This window comes from Adiantum capillus-veneris, chromosome 5 (genome assembly GCF_014529385.1).
Source record: "Adiantum capillus-veneris isolate H3 chromosome 5, ASM1452938v2, whole genome shotgun sequence".
Classification (NCBI taxonomy): domain Eukaryota; kingdom Viridiplantae; phylum Streptophyta; class Polypodiopsida; order Polypodiales; family Pteridaceae; genus Adiantum; species Adiantum capillus-veneris.
Window position 1 is genome coordinate 25,849,305 of NC_140935.1, and position 17,667 is coordinate 25,866,971.

A 17,667-nucleotide genomic window follows, 5' to 3' on the forward strand; every position below is an offset into this window, starting at 1 on the left:
CACACTATTAAAAGGTACAACACTTTTTTTAAAGTCAGAGCTCCTACTGCCCTTATATAGCTATAAGAATACTAATTCCCTAACTTAATGAAACGGACACAAAAAAGCTGCACATGAAAAGATTAGTTGACAAACTGCTCTGATGAGTCGCTTCATTGGGGGCTCAGTTACTAATTGCCTCTCATCTTCACTTCCAGCAAGATATGCTTGTGATCGATCTTGAAGACTGGTAATTTGTGGACTTGGAGTATAGTCTAACAACGGAGAAACAGAGAGCCCAGGCGTCCCAACAGCAGCTGAAGGTCCACTTGGGGTAGCAACTGCAGAATGGGAAACATGGCCACCTGTTGCAGGAGCAACTATAGGTACTGCAGGTGTGGATGGCTTTATTTCAGAATCCTCACCTATTGGAGATGGGGAGGGTGCCATAAATGGTGGTGTAGATGCCTGCAAAGGTGTTCCAACCTTTGGAATCAGCAGAGCAGGATTTGCTATGTTTTGTAGGTCACTCTGAGGAGATAATTGAGCAGGTGGAGGTGTCTGTGGCGAAGGGGCTTGGAAAGTTGAGCGAAGAATATTTCGTGCGTTCACCTGTTGATTTTGGCTCATTAGCATCTGCTTCATGTGTGCTGAATGTTTGGCCATCTTGCTGTCAGTACCATCTGCCAGCTGAGCATGTTGAACCATCGAAACTTGTTGCTTCTGCAATGAATGTTGTTGTTGTTGTTGTTGTTGTTGTTGTTGTTGTTGTTGTTGTTGTTGTTGTTGTGGTTGTGGTTGTGGTTGTTGTTGTTGTTGTTGTTGTTGTTGCTGTTGCTGTTGCTGTTGCTGTTGCTGTTGCTGTTGCTGTTGCTGTTGCTGTTGCTGTTGCTGTTGCTGTTGCTGTTGCTGTTGCTGTGGCTGCTGCTGCTGCTGCTGCTGCAATTGTCGTATGTGCAGTTCTTGATCTTTGATGAGCCGATTCTGGTGAAAATGTTGGTCTTGTTGCTGTGGCTGTATACCAGGTACATTCATTTGCAAAGGGTTTATGGCACTCTGTGCAAAAGAAGATATGTTATTTTGGTGCAGAGAAGTTGCACCGGCACCTCCAAGATTGTTCAGGGAGGTTGGCTGAGTAGCCACACCTATTGCTTGCTGAATTGAAGAAACATTGGATTGCAAAAAAGGGAAAGAATTATTGGAAGCACTATTGGACTGGAGGTCAGGTGTATTTGAAAGTGGAGAGTTCATTTGTGGAACCTGCCCAGATTTATTATCAGACTGCACACTTGGTGGAGCCTGCTGGGGTTGCTGCACTGTCTGAGCCTGACCTAGGGTGGCTTGCTGGTGAGATTGCTGTGGTGCCTGTCTGCGCCGCTTAAACGTCTCCATGATACTAACAATTTGCTTCTCAAAAGCTTCAACTTTGTCTTGCTTAAACTCTTTCGGAAGGGTTCCTTTTGAGGCTAAAAGGTAAGGCATCATTCGTTGCAGCACTGTCTTGTAATGATTCAGCTTATGCAATTGTTCTTGTGGCATTTGCTGGTAAGCATCATTAATGATACTATTCAAAAGTCCTGCAAATGATTTGTTTTAAATTTCAAAAAAGATAGTCCCAATACCTTACCTGTTTGCTCCTTGTTGCAAGCATGTTAAACAGATCCCTCATGTCGTCAAAGTACTTCTCTTTAAGTGTTTGCATCTGCATCAAAAGCCAAATACTCCAGTTCAGGATAGATGTCCTAAAAACACCATGCTGGAAAATAAAAAGAGTTGCATGGTTTCGTCATTAAGTGACCTTGCTCCACACTATATCAGTTTGATCCATTCCTCCTGCTTGCCCCATCTGTTGCGATGAATCAGCAAGTCCAACTACAGACAGGGAAATGTGAGATCTCGTGTGGAAACTTAAGGATGTGGAAAGTCAAGTGTGTAGAGGAGATGTTGTTCAAGGATATGGAAAGTCAAACAGTGTGGAGGAGATGAAATGAGGAGTCTCATTTGCCCACAAAAGAGAAACCTTGCACATGATCTCTCTCTCTCTCTCTCTCTCTCTCTCTCTCTCTCTCTCTTATTGTGTTAAAGGCCCTAAATGACCCCCTTTATATACATTTTTATACTTTTTCCAGGTTCAATGTAACACATTTTTAAAGTCACTTATAATAAAAGTGGGAAGGCCACAAAACCACTTATGTGGGTTTCCCCAAATCGTACGAGCTCTCTCTCTCTCCCTGCTTTCGATCTGCAGCGCTATAGTCTTCTTGCACTCACGCCTGGCTTCACCTCGTGCATCTCCCGGTAGCCTCTCCTTCGCGCTTTCAACTGGTATCAGAGCCCTAGGGTCTGAAACAGGACCTGCGCAGGCTGCTGGACAGTAAGCTATATTGCTTTCCCACCACGATTTCCACTTCCATCGTGAAGCTCCTCGCTTCTGGGGTCAAGAGGGTCACAGAAACTGCCAAAACAACCCAAAACAGGTGATTTACAAGTTGTTACAGGTTATAACAACAATACGCACGTGTACCAAATTTATGGATCACATGTATTGATGTTTACTGCGAGGATTTGAGTGAAAAGCTGAGTACAGGTGATTTAAATCGTGTATTCAGTTGAAAATTCAGATTTGGACTGTTTCATGTAAAGAAACCGTGGTCTTTTGTATGCAAAGTCTTGTGGTTGCTCCTATTTGCTGAAATTTTCAGCCTATTGCATCTATCTTGTATACACACTTATGGTTGAGTTAAAATGGTTGCTACCTCTTCCGCATCTGACACCAAAAGTTTGATGGAAATCAAACGGTTTAATGGTCAAGGTATCCTTTTCTTAAAAGATTGTGAAAATGCATTGGAAGGGAATAAGCTGCAGGTTTGTCTGACTTAGAGTCGCCAGGTTGAATAAAAAGGCCACGGACTACATCGAAATGGCTATCAATGATGACATTTTGACGGACATCAAGCGTTTGGACACTGCTTATGCTATACGGCAAAAGCTAAAGTCCAATTATGAGAACACCACGCTTGTGAACCAGGTGCATTTTATCCAGCTTCTGAACATTTGAGTGCTTTTACAGGTGTGTTGAGTCAGTTGCAGGATAGTAGGCTTCAGCAATTTGATGATAAGCTGAAAGCTATTTTCTTGCTTATGACATTGCCAGATACTTGAGAGACATTGGTTGTCTCCTTGAGTAATAGTCCCAGCCTCACGCATGACAGTGTGAGAGGGTCTATTTTCAATGAAGAGATTAAACACAAGTCTAGTGGGGAAGGTGACAGCACTGCCTACAATGCAAGAGGTAGAAATCAAAAGTGTGATGTAGGCAACAGGACTCAAAATAGAAGTAAGAGCAAAACAAAGGATAAGGATGTCACTTGCTATCAATGTGGCAAAAAGGGTCACAAGAAACCCGATTGCAGGTATTTCAAGAAAGAGCAAGAAAGGAAGAAGGAAGTGCAAGAGAAGAAGAAGAAAGATAAAAAGGAAGGGGAAAAATCAACAGGTGATTCCTCAAAGGATGCTGAAAATGCAAATGTATCCTCGAGTGTGGTCATTGAGGAGTTGTCAGACGTTGAGGAAATCTTGGTTGCGGTTTCATGCCCCTCAGATTTGGTGGTAGCTAATGCAGAAGACATGCTTATCTCAAAGAAAGATGTCATTGATGCATTGCTTAGTGCTAATGATGACCTATCCCAGTCTTGGATAGTAGATTATGGTGCTTCTTTCCATGTGACTCCATCTTTGGAGTGTTTTGCTACATATGTCGCAAGCAATTATGGCAAGGTGTACCTTGGTGATAATTTTGCTTGCAATATTGAGGGAATCGGTACCATGTACTTGGCTCTTAACAATGGTCTTTTATTGAATGATGTCATGTTAGTACCAGGCATTAAGAAAAGTTTGCTATCAGTTGGCCAGTTAGATGCACATGGTTTTACTACCATCTTTGCTGGGGGTTCATGGAAGTTGCTTAAGGGCTCTATGCTTGTTGCAAAAGTGTCTAAAAGAGGTACTTTGTACTATCTTCGATGCAAAGCTTTGCCTGGCAAGTTTCTTGTTGTTGCTGAAATTGCTTCACATACAGAACTGTGGCATAAGTGACTTGGCCATATGAGCCAAAAGAGTATTGATGTGCTTTCCTCTTTGAAGAGGGTTGATGTAAAAGGCAAAAACTTGGATTTTTGTAACGAATGTCTTTATGGAAAGCAAAAGAAATCTTCTTATTACTATGGTGTCTCTCGCAAAGCTAATCCTCTTGATCTTATTCACTTGGATGTATGCATTATGCATGTTAAGTCTTTTGGTGGTGCATTGTATTTTGTTACATTTATTGATGACTGTACTAGGTAAGGATGGGTGCATTTGTTGAAAAGTAAGAGTAAAACCTTTAAAGCTTTTAAGAAGTTTCATGCTTTTGTCACTACTCAAAAGAGTGCTAAGCTTAAATATCTCAGGTCCGACAATGGAGGAGAATATGTGTGCTGAATTTCAACGTTTTTGTGATGATAATGGGATCAAAAGGGAGTTGACCGCCCCTTATAATCCGTCTTCTAATGGTGTGACTGAGAGGTACAACCGTACTTTATGTTAGAGTGCATTACATGTTGTCCACCGCTAATCTTTCCCAAGAGTTTTGGGGATTGGGGAGAGGCATTAAAAACTGCATTTCATATTTGCAATCACTCTCCTAATAGTATGCTGAAAAATGACATTCCAGAGGATGTTTGGTTTGGCAAACCTGCCTCTTATGATCATTTGAGAGTATTTGGCTGCAAAGCTTTTGTGTACGCAATGACTTGAGAACAAAGCTTGATATGAAGTCCATTAAGGGAGTTTTCCTAGGTTATGGGGAAGAAGGTGAAATGGGCTATAGAGTGTGGTTACCACAATTTAAAAAGGTAATTCGTAGCCAAAATGTAGTGTTCAATGAAGCAAAATTGCTTAAGAATGCTACAAAATCTGATTCTAACAAGAAAACAGTCAGATTTCAGCCTCTCGTGCCACCCACTGATGTTGAAAAAGAGCCTCATGATGCATTACCGCAAGCTGAAATTGATAATCAGCCGGTTAACCTTGAGCCAGAAGAGGTAGAACATGATATTGATGCTCCTAATGAGGATGGACAACCGCCTTAATTGGCTGAAAATGATTTTCAGCAGCATAATAGAGCTGAAAATGAGTTGCCTCATGATGTAGAACCGTAGTGTGAGGATGTAGATCATTGGGTACACAGGCCAACTCGCTTGAGAAGGCAACCGCAGAGATTTAATCTCTCTTTGCATCATGTAATGTTGTCAGATGAGGGTGAACCTCTTACTTATAAAGAGGCTAAGTCATGTGAGTCAGGTAGTAAGTGGGAGCTTGCAATGCAGGAGGAAATGAAATCTGTGTATGCAAATGATACTTGGGATCTTGTGCCATTGCCTAAAGGCAGAAAGGCTCTTCCTAACAGATGGGTGTACAAGATTAAGATCGTAGATGAAAAACACAAGTACAAGGCAAGATTGGTTGCAAAAGGATATGCACAGAAAGATGAAATTGATTTTCAAGAAATCTTTTCCCTTGTTGTAAAGCTTACAATGTTACATGTCCTTTTTGCTCTCGTTGCAGTGCTTGTGTCACAAGACGGGCACCACGTGCCAATAGAAAAGAATAGACTGACCAGACTTTTAGCACTTCATTAACAATTGAACTGAGACTAAGAGAGAGAGATGACACGCGACACGGAGTGGCGGATTCGACCCCAGAGAGTATTGGCCCTAAACCTTGGCGCCCCTTTCGGTATTTCTTTATATTGCATCAACACAGTATAAGCCGGTACTCCAGACTCTGCACATTCTCCAAGAACCATGTCAGAGCATGATCCCTAATCTCATATTTAAAGACCCTTGGCCTGAAAAGCAGTTACAATAAAAAGACTTTAAAACTCAAAAGCTTCTGGTACAAAAGCAAAGCCAAAAAGCTGACAGCGTAAATCACGGAAATCAGTACAGCTTGCCACGTCACCCTGCCATTGCAATTTTCGGAAATCTACCACGTCATCAATTTTTGCGTGTGTGCGGGTCCTGCTTTATTTTAATCCTTTATGTCACTTGGGGCCCCCATCGAACGGGGTCCCCATAAGTTGGTAGGTGTCACGTGATACATCCAACCCTATGTGTCCGTGGACAAGCTACAGCACGACAAGGGTTCAGTCAGTCCAGTCAATCTAGATTTAGGAGTGATCTGGCACTTTTGTGAGTCTGTTCGCAAAACGTGCATGCCCAATCACTTAGTGTAGATGCATATACTTTGGTTGCACACAGCATGATCATCAGCATTCCCATCAGAATCCATCACGGGAATTTTCCAATGTATTTAGCCTATTTTCCCTATTTTTGACATTTTTCATTTATTATTTTTAAGCGACTTTTGTTGGAAAGTAGGTAGGGCAAATTGAGTAAGTTTGTATATAAGCAAACCTAGGCTAGCACTAATTGGTAGAAGAGGCAGCAGGAGCTCCATCGCTCAACAGGCAACTTCTCAGCAAGAACCCTTGGTGGCGTTTCTCCTCCAAGCAAGACTCCTTTCACCTAGCGTTTTTTTTCCAATGTATTTAGCCTATTTTCCCTATTTTTGACATTTTTCATTTATTATTTTTAAGCGACTTTTGTTGGAAAGTAGGTAGGGCAAATTGAGTAAGTTTGTATATAAGCAAACCTAGGCTAGCACTAATTGGTAGAAGAGGCAGCAGGAGCTCCATCGCTCAACAGGCAACTTCTCAGCAAGAACCCTTGGTGGCGTTTCTCCTCCAAGCAAGACTCCTTTCACCTAGCGTTTTCAGCAAGCAGCAGCATCGCCATAGTTCCCCAAGTCCTTGGCATTTTTCATCACAGATTGCATCGCCAGAAGACTTCAGCATCAGCGTTTTTCATCAAGGCTACACCGCAAGACAACCTCAGCCCCTCGCGTTCTCCAGAGCCCTAGCGTTTCCAGATTGCAGCCTCAACCCATAGCGTTTTTCAGCCAGCACGTTTTCAGCTTATGAAGCCCTAAAGACCAGCAGTTTTCAGCCGTTTAGAACCTGCCCACATCAGCGTTTTTGGTGTCAGATCATTTCAGCCATTAGCGTTTTTGAGGACAGCAGCCATTCAGCCTCAGATTTCAGCATTAGCATTTTTGGAACAACAGATAAAGAGTAGCAGATTTCAGCCATAGCATCGGTCTTGTCATCCCCATCGTCGACATCGACCTAGCCTAGACTTGCATAAGTCACATGCATCCACTTTGTACGAGTTTGTGCAATCAATAGTAGACCACTCTCGCCGATGAGAGTGGGGCCTTCGGAGGAGGTTTTACAACGTCTTGGTGTCGTATTTCTCTTCTCTCTCTATCTCTCAGTCTCATACACTTGCACGCACAGTGTCCATTCACTTTGTTATGATCATTGCACTCTCTCATTAAGAACGGAAGGCTCTCCCTTCCATAAGAACAAAAAGGAACCTTGAGCACATTGTGGAGCACTCATCTTGAGCAAAGTTCAAACATTCATTCCACTGCACCTTACAGTAGGACTTCTTCTGTTACTTGTTCTTCTTAAAGTTTAGGCCTCTCGGCCACATCTATAAGTTGGTTCCATTCTTTAGGCTTTGACACGTCAGCAGTTTGTTACATCTCCCCTTCTTGAAAGAGAGTAATCGTCCACGATTACAGCATATCTGCAAAACAACTTAAGTTAGTTCAAAAATTTCCGAGGGACATTCCGAGGGACAATCAATTTGCTCTTTGTATTAAGGAGTTAGCTTCTCCTTTCTGCTCTTTTGATCAAGGAGTTAGCTTCTCCTTTCTGCTCTTTCGATCAAGGAGTTAGCTTCTCCTTTCGTCCAGATCGGAACTCTTGATATTCCGGCGTAGTAAAATTAGCCATCACACCCAGACCGTACTGATCTTCCACGGGTGTCTTGATGCACTAAAATTACATACCCAGGCAATCTCATCCAACTAGGAATATTCAGTAATTGGCACATCACAATGCAACACAAATGCTTACATATGCATGTTACAAGACACAACAAACAGCGCCGTTGAGCACTCCCCCGAGACAAACGGTCTGCGGTATGAAGCTACTCAACGACTACCTCGTTACTCCCCTCGCAAATAACCTAAAAAAGGTCCGGGCCATGAGCTCAGAGGACTGTACAACCAAACGCTCCCAAGACCGTAGTCTGCGTCGCTTGGAGGTTCAAGCATATAACCAAACGCTCCCCAGGGATCGGCCTGCGTTGTTCGGAGGTTTTCTAGCATACAACAGAACGCTCCCCAGGCATCGGCCTGTGTCGTTCCAAGGTTTTCAAACAATACAAAAATAGTATTTCTCACTTCTCCATCGGGAGTAAAATCACCAATCATTGAAACCAGTATTTAAAACCAGAGTCAAACAATTCAAATCGGCACCAAGACAAGTTCAAAATAGATACCATCCATTTCAAACAAATTCCAAACAGGATCACGAACTCAAACAGAACTCAAACTTAAAAAGAAATCTCGACATCAATCGAGCTCGAAAAGTCGACTGACTTTCCATCTTGAAGCCTGCACCAAAAATTAGGGTTAGGTTCCTTCCATGAGGTCGTAGCCGAGCATAGCATGGTCCATCAGCTCTTGAACAGACAGTGTTTCTTTGGCGGCGATGGTAGTCCCAAGAGATAGCAATCACACCGAACCTCCAAGGTCATCTGCTCGTGAAGAGACATCTACTGAGAGATGTCGAAAAATTTCATGTTATAATCTGCTAGGGTTTCCATGGCAAGCATTTCAGAATACCCCACTCTGCCAGAAGTTGCACTCCGAAGGAAGATGTCAGAAACCATATAACTTCGGACAAAAAAAAAATTCTTGAAAGCTTGTCAAGTACTTGGAGTGTGCGGCTTGGTAGCTATAGACATCAACATCTGCATGGCACTGCTTTTGAGAAAAACAATGACTCGAAATAAAAATTGGATCCTTCTTTGCAAGTGATCTTAACGGTTTATGCCATGTAAGACATGAGCAATGAAGACGGGAGCGCGCCCGTGCGCGATGAAGTAAGGGTAGGAGTGGCTAATAAGTCCGGGTTGGAGGGCGAAGATACCTCGAATAAACTTCCAATAGCTCTGTCTGTTCTTTTATAGGATCGGTATGCTTTCAGAAAAGCACACGCCTGATGCTCTGATACCACTGCCACAAGACGGGTACCACGTGCCAATAGAAAAGAACAGACTGAACAGACTTTTAGCACTTCATTAACAATTGAACTCAAAGAGAGAGAGAGAGAGAGAGAAAGAGATGACGCGACACGGAGTGGCGGAATTCCACCCCAGAGAGTATTGGCCCCAAACCATGGCGCCCCTTTCGATATTTCCTTATATTGCATCAACACAGTACAAGCCGATGCTCCAGACTTTGCACCTTCTCCAGGAAGCATGCCAGAGAATGAGCCCTAACCGCATATTTGAAGGCCCTTGGCCTGAAAAGTAGTTACAGTAAAATGTCTTTGAAACTTAAAAGCTTATGGTCCAAAAGCAAAGCCAAAAAGCTACCAACGTAAATCACGGGAATCCGTACAGCTTGCCACGTCATCCTGCCAGCACAATTTTCGAAAATCTGCCACGTCATCAATTTTTGTGTCTGTGCGGGTCCTGCTTTATTTTAATCCTTTAAGTCACTTGGGGCCCCATCGAACGGGTCCCCATAAGTTGGTAGGACTTCTTCTGTTACTTGTTCTTCTTAGGGTTTAGGCCTCGGCCACATCTGTAAGTTGGTTCCATTCTTTAGGCTTTGACACGTCAGCAGTTTGTTACAGCTTGATTTGGAAAAAAAAAATTCCGAGAAAAAGATCCTTCTATTAGTTAATGAAACTGCCAATAGGGTTACAACCACCTCTTCGAGAGAGTGCTACAACAACCATGATGGGGAGACTCTCCCAATGAAAAAACACCATATATACAATGAGGCTAAATCAAGAAATGGGACGAGGGAAAAGCCACACACAAGGATGGTAGTGCCATCTGAGTACACCCTGAAGCATGGTGAAAAAAGACCCAGGACGCCAAAGTCGAAGGAATGGCTCTCTGCGCTCCCGCATGCGGTCGGAGCTGCCCTGGAGTCTCCCGAGCTGTCCTCTGAGAGTGTGGATCAGCTCTAGCCAAAGATCGCGAACAGTCTCTGCTGGTGGTACAAGGGGAGCCTCAAAGATGCGGAAGCAGCGGGCCCGTCAGATGAACCAGAGTGTCGGGCCACTGATAAGCTCGCAGTACTCCTCTCTCTCACTGCACCACTCCTGCGGAGTAAGCTCTGTGGCAGGCTGGAGTGTAGGTCCCCCCCCCCCCCGCATCACTATCATCCTGCTGGTGGAAGATAGCTCAAACTGAAGTGCCGGGCCTGTGAGAGTGGACCAAGCAGCTGCCCCCCAAGTGTATTGCCGAGCCGTGGAAAGAGCACGCATAAGCCGAAGAACACGAAGCCACACCTGCTGTGCCAAAAGACAATACCAAAGACAGTGACGCTGACTCTCCACAAGATGGTAAGAAGCTGCACATGCGGCCGAGAGACCACTATGCACAAGCCAGCTCCCAACTGCTGTAGCTCTATGTGCGACCAGCCACTGAAACAAAGTGACTCGCCTCGGCTGTCTGGAGTCCCACAACCTCTCCCAAAAAGCTGCCAAGAACTCAGTTGTGAGACCCTCCTCCTGCCAATGAGGTGCTAAAGCAGGGCGAGCCTCTCTCTGTGCTGCCAGTATGTGACGTCCCAGTCGAACAGTGTACTGAAAGAAAGGGACACCTAGGTGGTCTGCAGAAGAGAAAGGGTCCCTCCAAAGCCACTCTCCAAGATCCCACTGTACTCGTGCCAGTGGACAGCACTCCCAAGCCCCCAGTCTCCAATGTCCAATCTCAAGAGCTACTGGGTCAGGATCAATCACACAAGTCCTCCCACAGATGCCCACCACTCAGATCCTCTGAAAACAGCACTCTGCCACTTGGGGGCCTCTACTGCAACTCGCTGTAAGCGCCCCTCACTCTGTAACTCGAAAAAAAAGGAGGGAACAATCTCTGAGCAAGCCCGAACTGAGATGAGAACCTCCAGTCGCGTGAAGGCTCCCATCCATCTGGGTGCTGCTGCTGGCTCGAGAGGTGTGAGCCACTCAGCTGGTACTACCTCTGAGATGTCCTAGCACATGCTCTGCACCCCTCTCATGCCCTGTAGAGCTGAAAGCCCTGCAGCTCCTCTGACAAACATGAAAACTGTAATCAATCACCTAAAGAGCGTGATGGACCTGCTGCCATGGGACCCAGGAAACATGAGGCCGACTACCAACCAAGTGGCCTCTCTGAGAGCTAACCATGGGATTCCAAATGGGGCTGTCGCGCAGACGCTCCTCCATGCAAGTAGGCTGTCGTTGCCCCAAGCCTCGCCGCAAATGCTCCCAAGGTCGAAGCAAACTCACAGCGAAGCGGTCCTTCAGCCACCTGCTCAAACCAACTCTGCGCATCTCTGTGAAGATCCATCTGGTCGAAGGTCGCCAGGGGCCTCCTGCCTAAGGCACCCTAGCACGAAGCCGTTGTAGCAAGAACTCCTTCCAGGGCTCCTCACCTGGAAGAAGTCCTCTAACGATGAACTTCCCAAGAAGGGCTCTGCTCTGCTGTGCTCTTTCTATAATCCCAAGCACTCCCTGTGAACAAGGAAGAGTGATGACCTGCCAAGCCACTTTGGCCCGGGCTATTTGAGTGTCACGCCCTGACCAAATGAAGTTCCTGATCAGCCTCTCTACATGACTGATACAAGAACTCTAGAAGATCCAACAAGAAGTGATGTACCACATAGTAGCCACAACACCTGGTTGGCCACTACAACTCTACAAGCCAAAGAAAGTCGTGCGGAGCTCCAATGTAACAACTTCCTCCTGATAGACAGGAGGAGGGGAGTAATCTGCTGCTCGGGAGACAAGTCAAAATTAACATGACAGCCCAAGTACCGAACTGCAGTCCCTGGGGGAATCCACCTGAAACCCTCACCTGCCTTTTAATCGAGCACAGGAGCACTACCAACCGAGAAAGCCACTGTCTTTCTCCAGTTGATCAGTGCGGTAGATGCACAACAGAAGGTCTCTAGAGCTTGCTCACACCTGTGAAGGTTGGCCTCCTGGCCATCCAAGTACAAGGTTGAGTCGTCAACAAACTCAGCGTCCAATAGCTCATCTCTCTGAATAGGGAGTGCTAAGCCTCGTAAACAACCTGCTGCGACACCAAAAACCTGCTCATCGCCTCAGCATAGAACAGAAAGAGGAAGGGGGCAAGAGGGCAGCCCTGTCTGACAGAATGTGTGAGCATGAAACGATCACCTCTACCTCCTCACAAAAGTACCTGACTGTGTGCCCGTCTGTACAAAGCTGACACCCCTCTGATCCAAGCATCTGAGAAGCCCATCCTGCGTAGAGTGCCCTCCAGTAAGTCCCATACAACTCTATCGTAGGCCTTCTCAAAGTCAAGAAGAAGAATCACCAGATCCTCACCACGGAGCCGCGCTAGGGCAGAAGCCTCCCAAAAAGTAAAGATGTTGTCAAGGAGGGAATGAGGTAGATCAAACCCTCACTCATGCTGTCAGGCATCTCTCCTGTGTGCAAGATGTACTGAAAAGCACTACAGAGATCTGGGCCAAGCAAGTCCCAAGTACTCTAAGAGAAAACTGGGAGTCAAACCATCCTCATTTGGACAGCTACCACGGGGGAGTGCACTAAGAGCCGTCTGCAACTCCTCAAGCTGAAGTGGTAGCTCAAGCCTCTGACGCATCTCCTCAGTCACAAGGCAAGGCATATGTGCCCACACCTGCTCCCTGCATACATCCTAACGCTCTGAATGAGGCTCTGCAGACAGTAACTCACGGTAAAAGTCAATAGCAAATGCACGCATATCCTTTGGCTCAGAAGCAACGGACCCGTCGGGCCTCCTCAACTGACTGACCTTGGCATGCGTATGCCGAGGTCCCACTGCCTCGAAGAAGGCACCGGTCACTCTGTCACCACATGCGTCCATTGAGATGCCTATCGATGGAAAGCAAACTCATGGCGCCGCTCCTCTGTGCTAACAAGTTCCTGGCGAGCCTGTTGTAACTGCTCCTCCAACCAAGGACTGTCTGGATGCTGCTCCTGCATCCTCTGCAAGGAAGTAACGCCCCGTCTGAGACGCTGCTGCTCCTCTCTCGCTGCAGCCAGGCGAGGCCAGCCAAAGACTCCTGAGAAAGAAACGACTAAGCTGAGCTAGTCCTGAGGCTACTCTGTCAGCAGGAGAATCCTACATGTCCAAGCTCTCTGTCCAAAGAGCCTCTACTCGGTCTTTGAGTGCAGAGTGGATCCAGCAAGACCCTGTCAAGGATGCGAAGCATCGTGCTCCCCCTCCTCTGCCTATCTGCCACTGTGAGGATCACTGGTGCATGGTCAGAGAAGGAAGCCCCCGCCAGAATGCCAACTGTCCCACCCAAGTCACAGAATGGTCACTAGTGTAGAAGCGATCTATCCGCGATATTCACTCCTCCCACTCTGCGGTGCGAACGAGAGAAAGCCAGGCTGTCTGGGGGCCTCACAAAAGCTAGAGTGTTGCCACACATCCGAAACCCTCAAGAGTCATACAAAACCTCTCCCAAGCTGCCAGCTCAACTCCATGTACAGTAGCATGGCTACCACCAATCCTGTCAGAAGGACCTCCAACATGTTGAAGTCACCCCCTATGCACCACTGCTCTGCCTGTGGAAGAGACTCAACAATTTGTGACCAGAACTCTGCTGGTGCACTCGCCACATTGGGCGCATATATGTTCAGGAAGCCCACAAGGCAACCCTGAACTTGCATAGTGATCCACTGAGCCACGCCTGGCACAATAATCCCTCTACCCACAATGGCCTGCTGCAAAGAATCCGCAATAGTCATATATACCCCACCCTGGATGCCTCCAGGTCCAAAAGCAGCTGACCAAAAAGTATCATATCGTCCACGCAAGAGCTGACCACATCCTCTAATGCGGCTCTCACACAGATGATGCTCCTATAGCATAAGGAGATCAATCTCTCCACCCACAAGGCAACGTTGAAGCTCCTGACGCAGTCGGCCCCTCTGACGCTGAAACTGGGGCCACCTAATCCCTGCACGTTCCATATGACGATCCTCATGGGGAGCGAGAGAGAATAGATGCTGCCGCAGCAACTAAACGTGCTATTTTCGAGGTTGGCTTGGATGGGGAGTAATCCGCATCCGAGCGTTCTCTAGATAGGCGTGACTGCAAAGAGTGTCTGGCCCAAGCCCAAGTAGACCGAGTCGTGCGTAAAGCAACCTCCTCTGTCCAAGAGTCCTCATGAATATGTACATAGCATGGCGGGCACTCTGTATCAGCAAAGAAGTGAACCACAATGTGTCTACATCCTGCTGCATCTAGAGGGGTCACAGCAAACTTGGCCAATGGCCACAGAGTCTGAAGCATGTCTGTAACTCCTAGGTCTCCCATGTGGTGAGAGAACTCTAGGGCCTGTGTCTGGAGCCACTCCAACACTGAGTCGAGAGTCCACTCAGTCTGGTCCCTGCCGCAAAGGGGAAAAGAGAAGCCAACCGATGAGTCCAAGGCCTCTATCCCCCTAGCTGCAAGGAACAGAACATGAACCCTGAAGCAGGCTGCCTCAAGGTCTGATGAGGAGTCGCCGAGAAAGTGTGTAAAGTCGTAGGCAAAGAAGTCCCATCGGCGAGGAATGTCAAAGCTCGTCAAACCACGAGGGACAGCTGCAAAGGGAGACGTTTGTACCTGTAGAGGGGGTCGCAAGAAAGGTTGTCCCTCTCTCGCCAAGCGACTCGTGGCAAAGGCGCTGCCAAGAGATCTCCTAGCAGCCGGGGATGGCCGTGCCCCCTGGGTTGACTATGGAACTGGAGCGGGAGGGGGGGGTGTAGAAGCAAGGGGAGGAGAGGGGCGAGGAGGAGAGGCGGCCGGAGCAGGAGGCAGGGAGGGGGAGGGGGGGGGGGGGGGGGGGGGGGGGGGGGGGGGGGGGGGGGCTGATGGAGGGGGGGAACTCGGGGGGAGGGGGGGCTGTCGAGGGTGAAGCTGAGGTGGGGGCGGAGCAGGGACCTCGTCCTACTCAAGAGGACCGAATCGGTATCAGTGGGAACCCACTACTGCTGGGCAAGCGCCTGAGGAGCACTCTTAATTGCCAGGCTGTCGCTGGCCCCTGCCATCGTCGACCACGAACCTGCTGCCATCCCTCCTCCGTTGGAGCCCTAGGCTCGGAGGGTGGCTCTGATTGTGTGCTCTATGTCTCTGCCTGTGGCTGCTGGCCAGCCCTTGCAGGCTGGGGCTGGGGCTGTGGTGTAGGTCGGGGCCTCCTCCGTGGACAGGCCTTCGCAAGATGGCCCATCAGTCGACAAATGAAGCACTGATTCGGGAGGCCCAAATACTCCACGCTCTGTCTAAACCAACCCCCACTCACCCGAGGAAGTAGGATAGGATGACCTTCGCAAGAGTGTGAGTGTCTCTAACCAAAACGCAAACTGAGGGATGCCAGCCGCCTTGGCAACTACTGAGGCTACCGTGCAAGGTGTCTCCAAGACAGTCCCAATCATTGAGCCTATCCTGGACAAAAGTGGTAGGTACTCCCTTCGCAAACCACGAAAGCAGACGGAGATAGGAATGTTTGCCTCCTCTACCAGAACATCTGAAGCAAGATCAAAACCATGTCTCCACTGTCAAAAGTGGGCTCGAACTGCTCGGATGGTCAAGGGGCTCATGGCGATGACCTTGGAAGGCATCTCGGAGGTCTCAAACTCGATCTGATAGTAGCCTCGTCCGAGGATCTGAACGTCCAAGATCTTGCCCACCTCTACGAGAAGGCGGGCCTGGAGAAGATCACGCAGCTCTCCTCTGCTGGGTCTGGTGCCGAGAATCTTGCAGATGACGGAGGCGCTCCACCTCTGCTGCAAGGCTCGCTTGCTCTATCGGTGAAAGAGTAAGTTGGATGATGGGCTCAGCTCGGTCAAGCGAGGGGGCTTCTGAGGAGTCCCTCTGGGGCGGAGCATGAGCCTCCATCTGTGTCTGCTGCTGCGATGGTAAGGGGGGACGCGCGAAGACAAACACCTGCGATACCCGACGAGTAGGGTCCCAGCGAGAACACCACTGTAGGGCTAAACAGAGCGAGGCCTTGTGGGGGGGGAGGGGGACTAAAGATGCGCAAAGGGGAGGAGGGGGGCTGAGGGGTTGCGGAGGGCGGGCTGAGGGGAGGCGGGCAGGGGCAAAGGCAGAGGCGGGCTGAAGGGAGACGGGTTGAGGCAGCGAGAGTGGCGGAGGGGGCGGGCTGGCGCTAGTGGGCAGCGGGAGGGGCAGAAGGGGCGGGCTGGCGCGAGTGGGCAAGGAGCGAGGGGGGCTAGCGAGAATGCGTAGTGTAGGGCAGGGGCGGCGAGAAGCGGAGCGGGGGGGGGGGGGAATGGCGGGGGTAGGCAACCTACAGCAGCAACGAGCGATTGGGACTCAGAAAGAGTATTTGTTTGAAATTCTCTAATTTTTATGCAACTTGAACTCGCTTGATTTGGAATTGAATCAATTGGATGTAAAGACAACGTTTTTGCATGGTGATATTGAGGAGGACATATACATGAAACAACCTGAGGGTTTTGTAGTTCCTACACGCGAGGAAATAGTATGCAAACTGAAAAGGGCTATGTATGGTTTGAGACAATCATCACAGCAGTGGTATAAGAAGTTTGACACTTTTATGTTGTCTCAAGGCTTTAAACGCAGTCATCCAGATCATTGTTTGTATACGAAAAGGGATGAAAATGGTAGTCCCATCATACTTGTTCTCTATGTTGATGACATGCTGCTTGCCGAGAAACATAAGACTAGTCTCAATGCTCTGAAGCGTAAGCTAAATTCAGCATTTGCTATGAAGGATTTGGGTGATGCAAAGCATATTTTGGGCATGCGTATTAAAAGAGATAGAAAGTTGAAACTGTTGTTTTTATCTCAAGAAAAGTACATTGCAAAAGTACTTGACAGATTTAATACGGCTGATGCTAAGCCTCTTGGAGTACCTTTACCTCCATACACCAAGCTTAGCAAAGCAAATTGCCCAAAGGATGAGGTGGCATTGAAAGCAAAGAAGGGAATCCCTTATGCATCAGCTTGTGGATCTCTTATGTATGCTATGGTTGCCACTTGTCCCAACATTGCTTATGCAGTGGAAGTTGTTAGTCGATACATGTCCAATCCTGGCAAAGCGCATTGGGAAGTTGTCAAATGCATTCTGATATTTGCAAGGTACACAATCAAAGTGTATTTGTTATGGCAAAAGTGACTTAAAGTTGCAGGGATATTGTGATGCAGACATGGAAGGTGACATGGATATCAGGAAATCTAACACTGGATATGTATTTGTTATTGCTGGTGGTGCAGTCTCTTTGTGTTCTAGGTTGCGGAAAATTGTGGCACTGAGTACTGCTCAATCTAAATACATTTCAGCCACAGAAGCCTCGAAGGAAGCCATTCGGTTGGGCAGACTTGCAAAAAAACTTGGCATGCCTACTAGTACTCCAGGGTTGGGATGTGATAGCCAGAGTGCTGACTAAGATCAATACACAGGATAACCCTGCACATGTTCTCACTAAGAGTCTTGCTAAGGCTCAACATAAGCATTACATACAGCTGGTGGGAG

General features: G+C 47.5%; 1 protein-coding gene across 2 annotated transcripts in view; it reads right to left on the reverse strand.

Annotated features, from left to right (window-relative positions):
- The window catches only part of LOC147457037 (mediator of RNA polymerase II transcription subunit 15a-like), a 102,672-nt gene that overhangs the window by 33,828 nt on the left and 51,177 nt on the right, over positions 1–17,667 (reverse strand). For both annotated transcript variants that reach the window (XM_086512074.1, XM_086512075.1), the window contains exons 6-8: positions 1,778–1,851; positions 1,607–1,681; positions 136–1,521 (exon numbers count right to left, since the gene is read on the reverse strand). In XM_086512074.1, the coding sequence (XP_086368200.1) occupies positions 136–1,521; positions 1,607–1,681; positions 1,778–1,851 (1,535 nt within the window). The remainder of the gene's footprint in view (positions 1–135; positions 1,522–1,606; positions 1,682–1,777; positions 1,852–17,667) is intronic.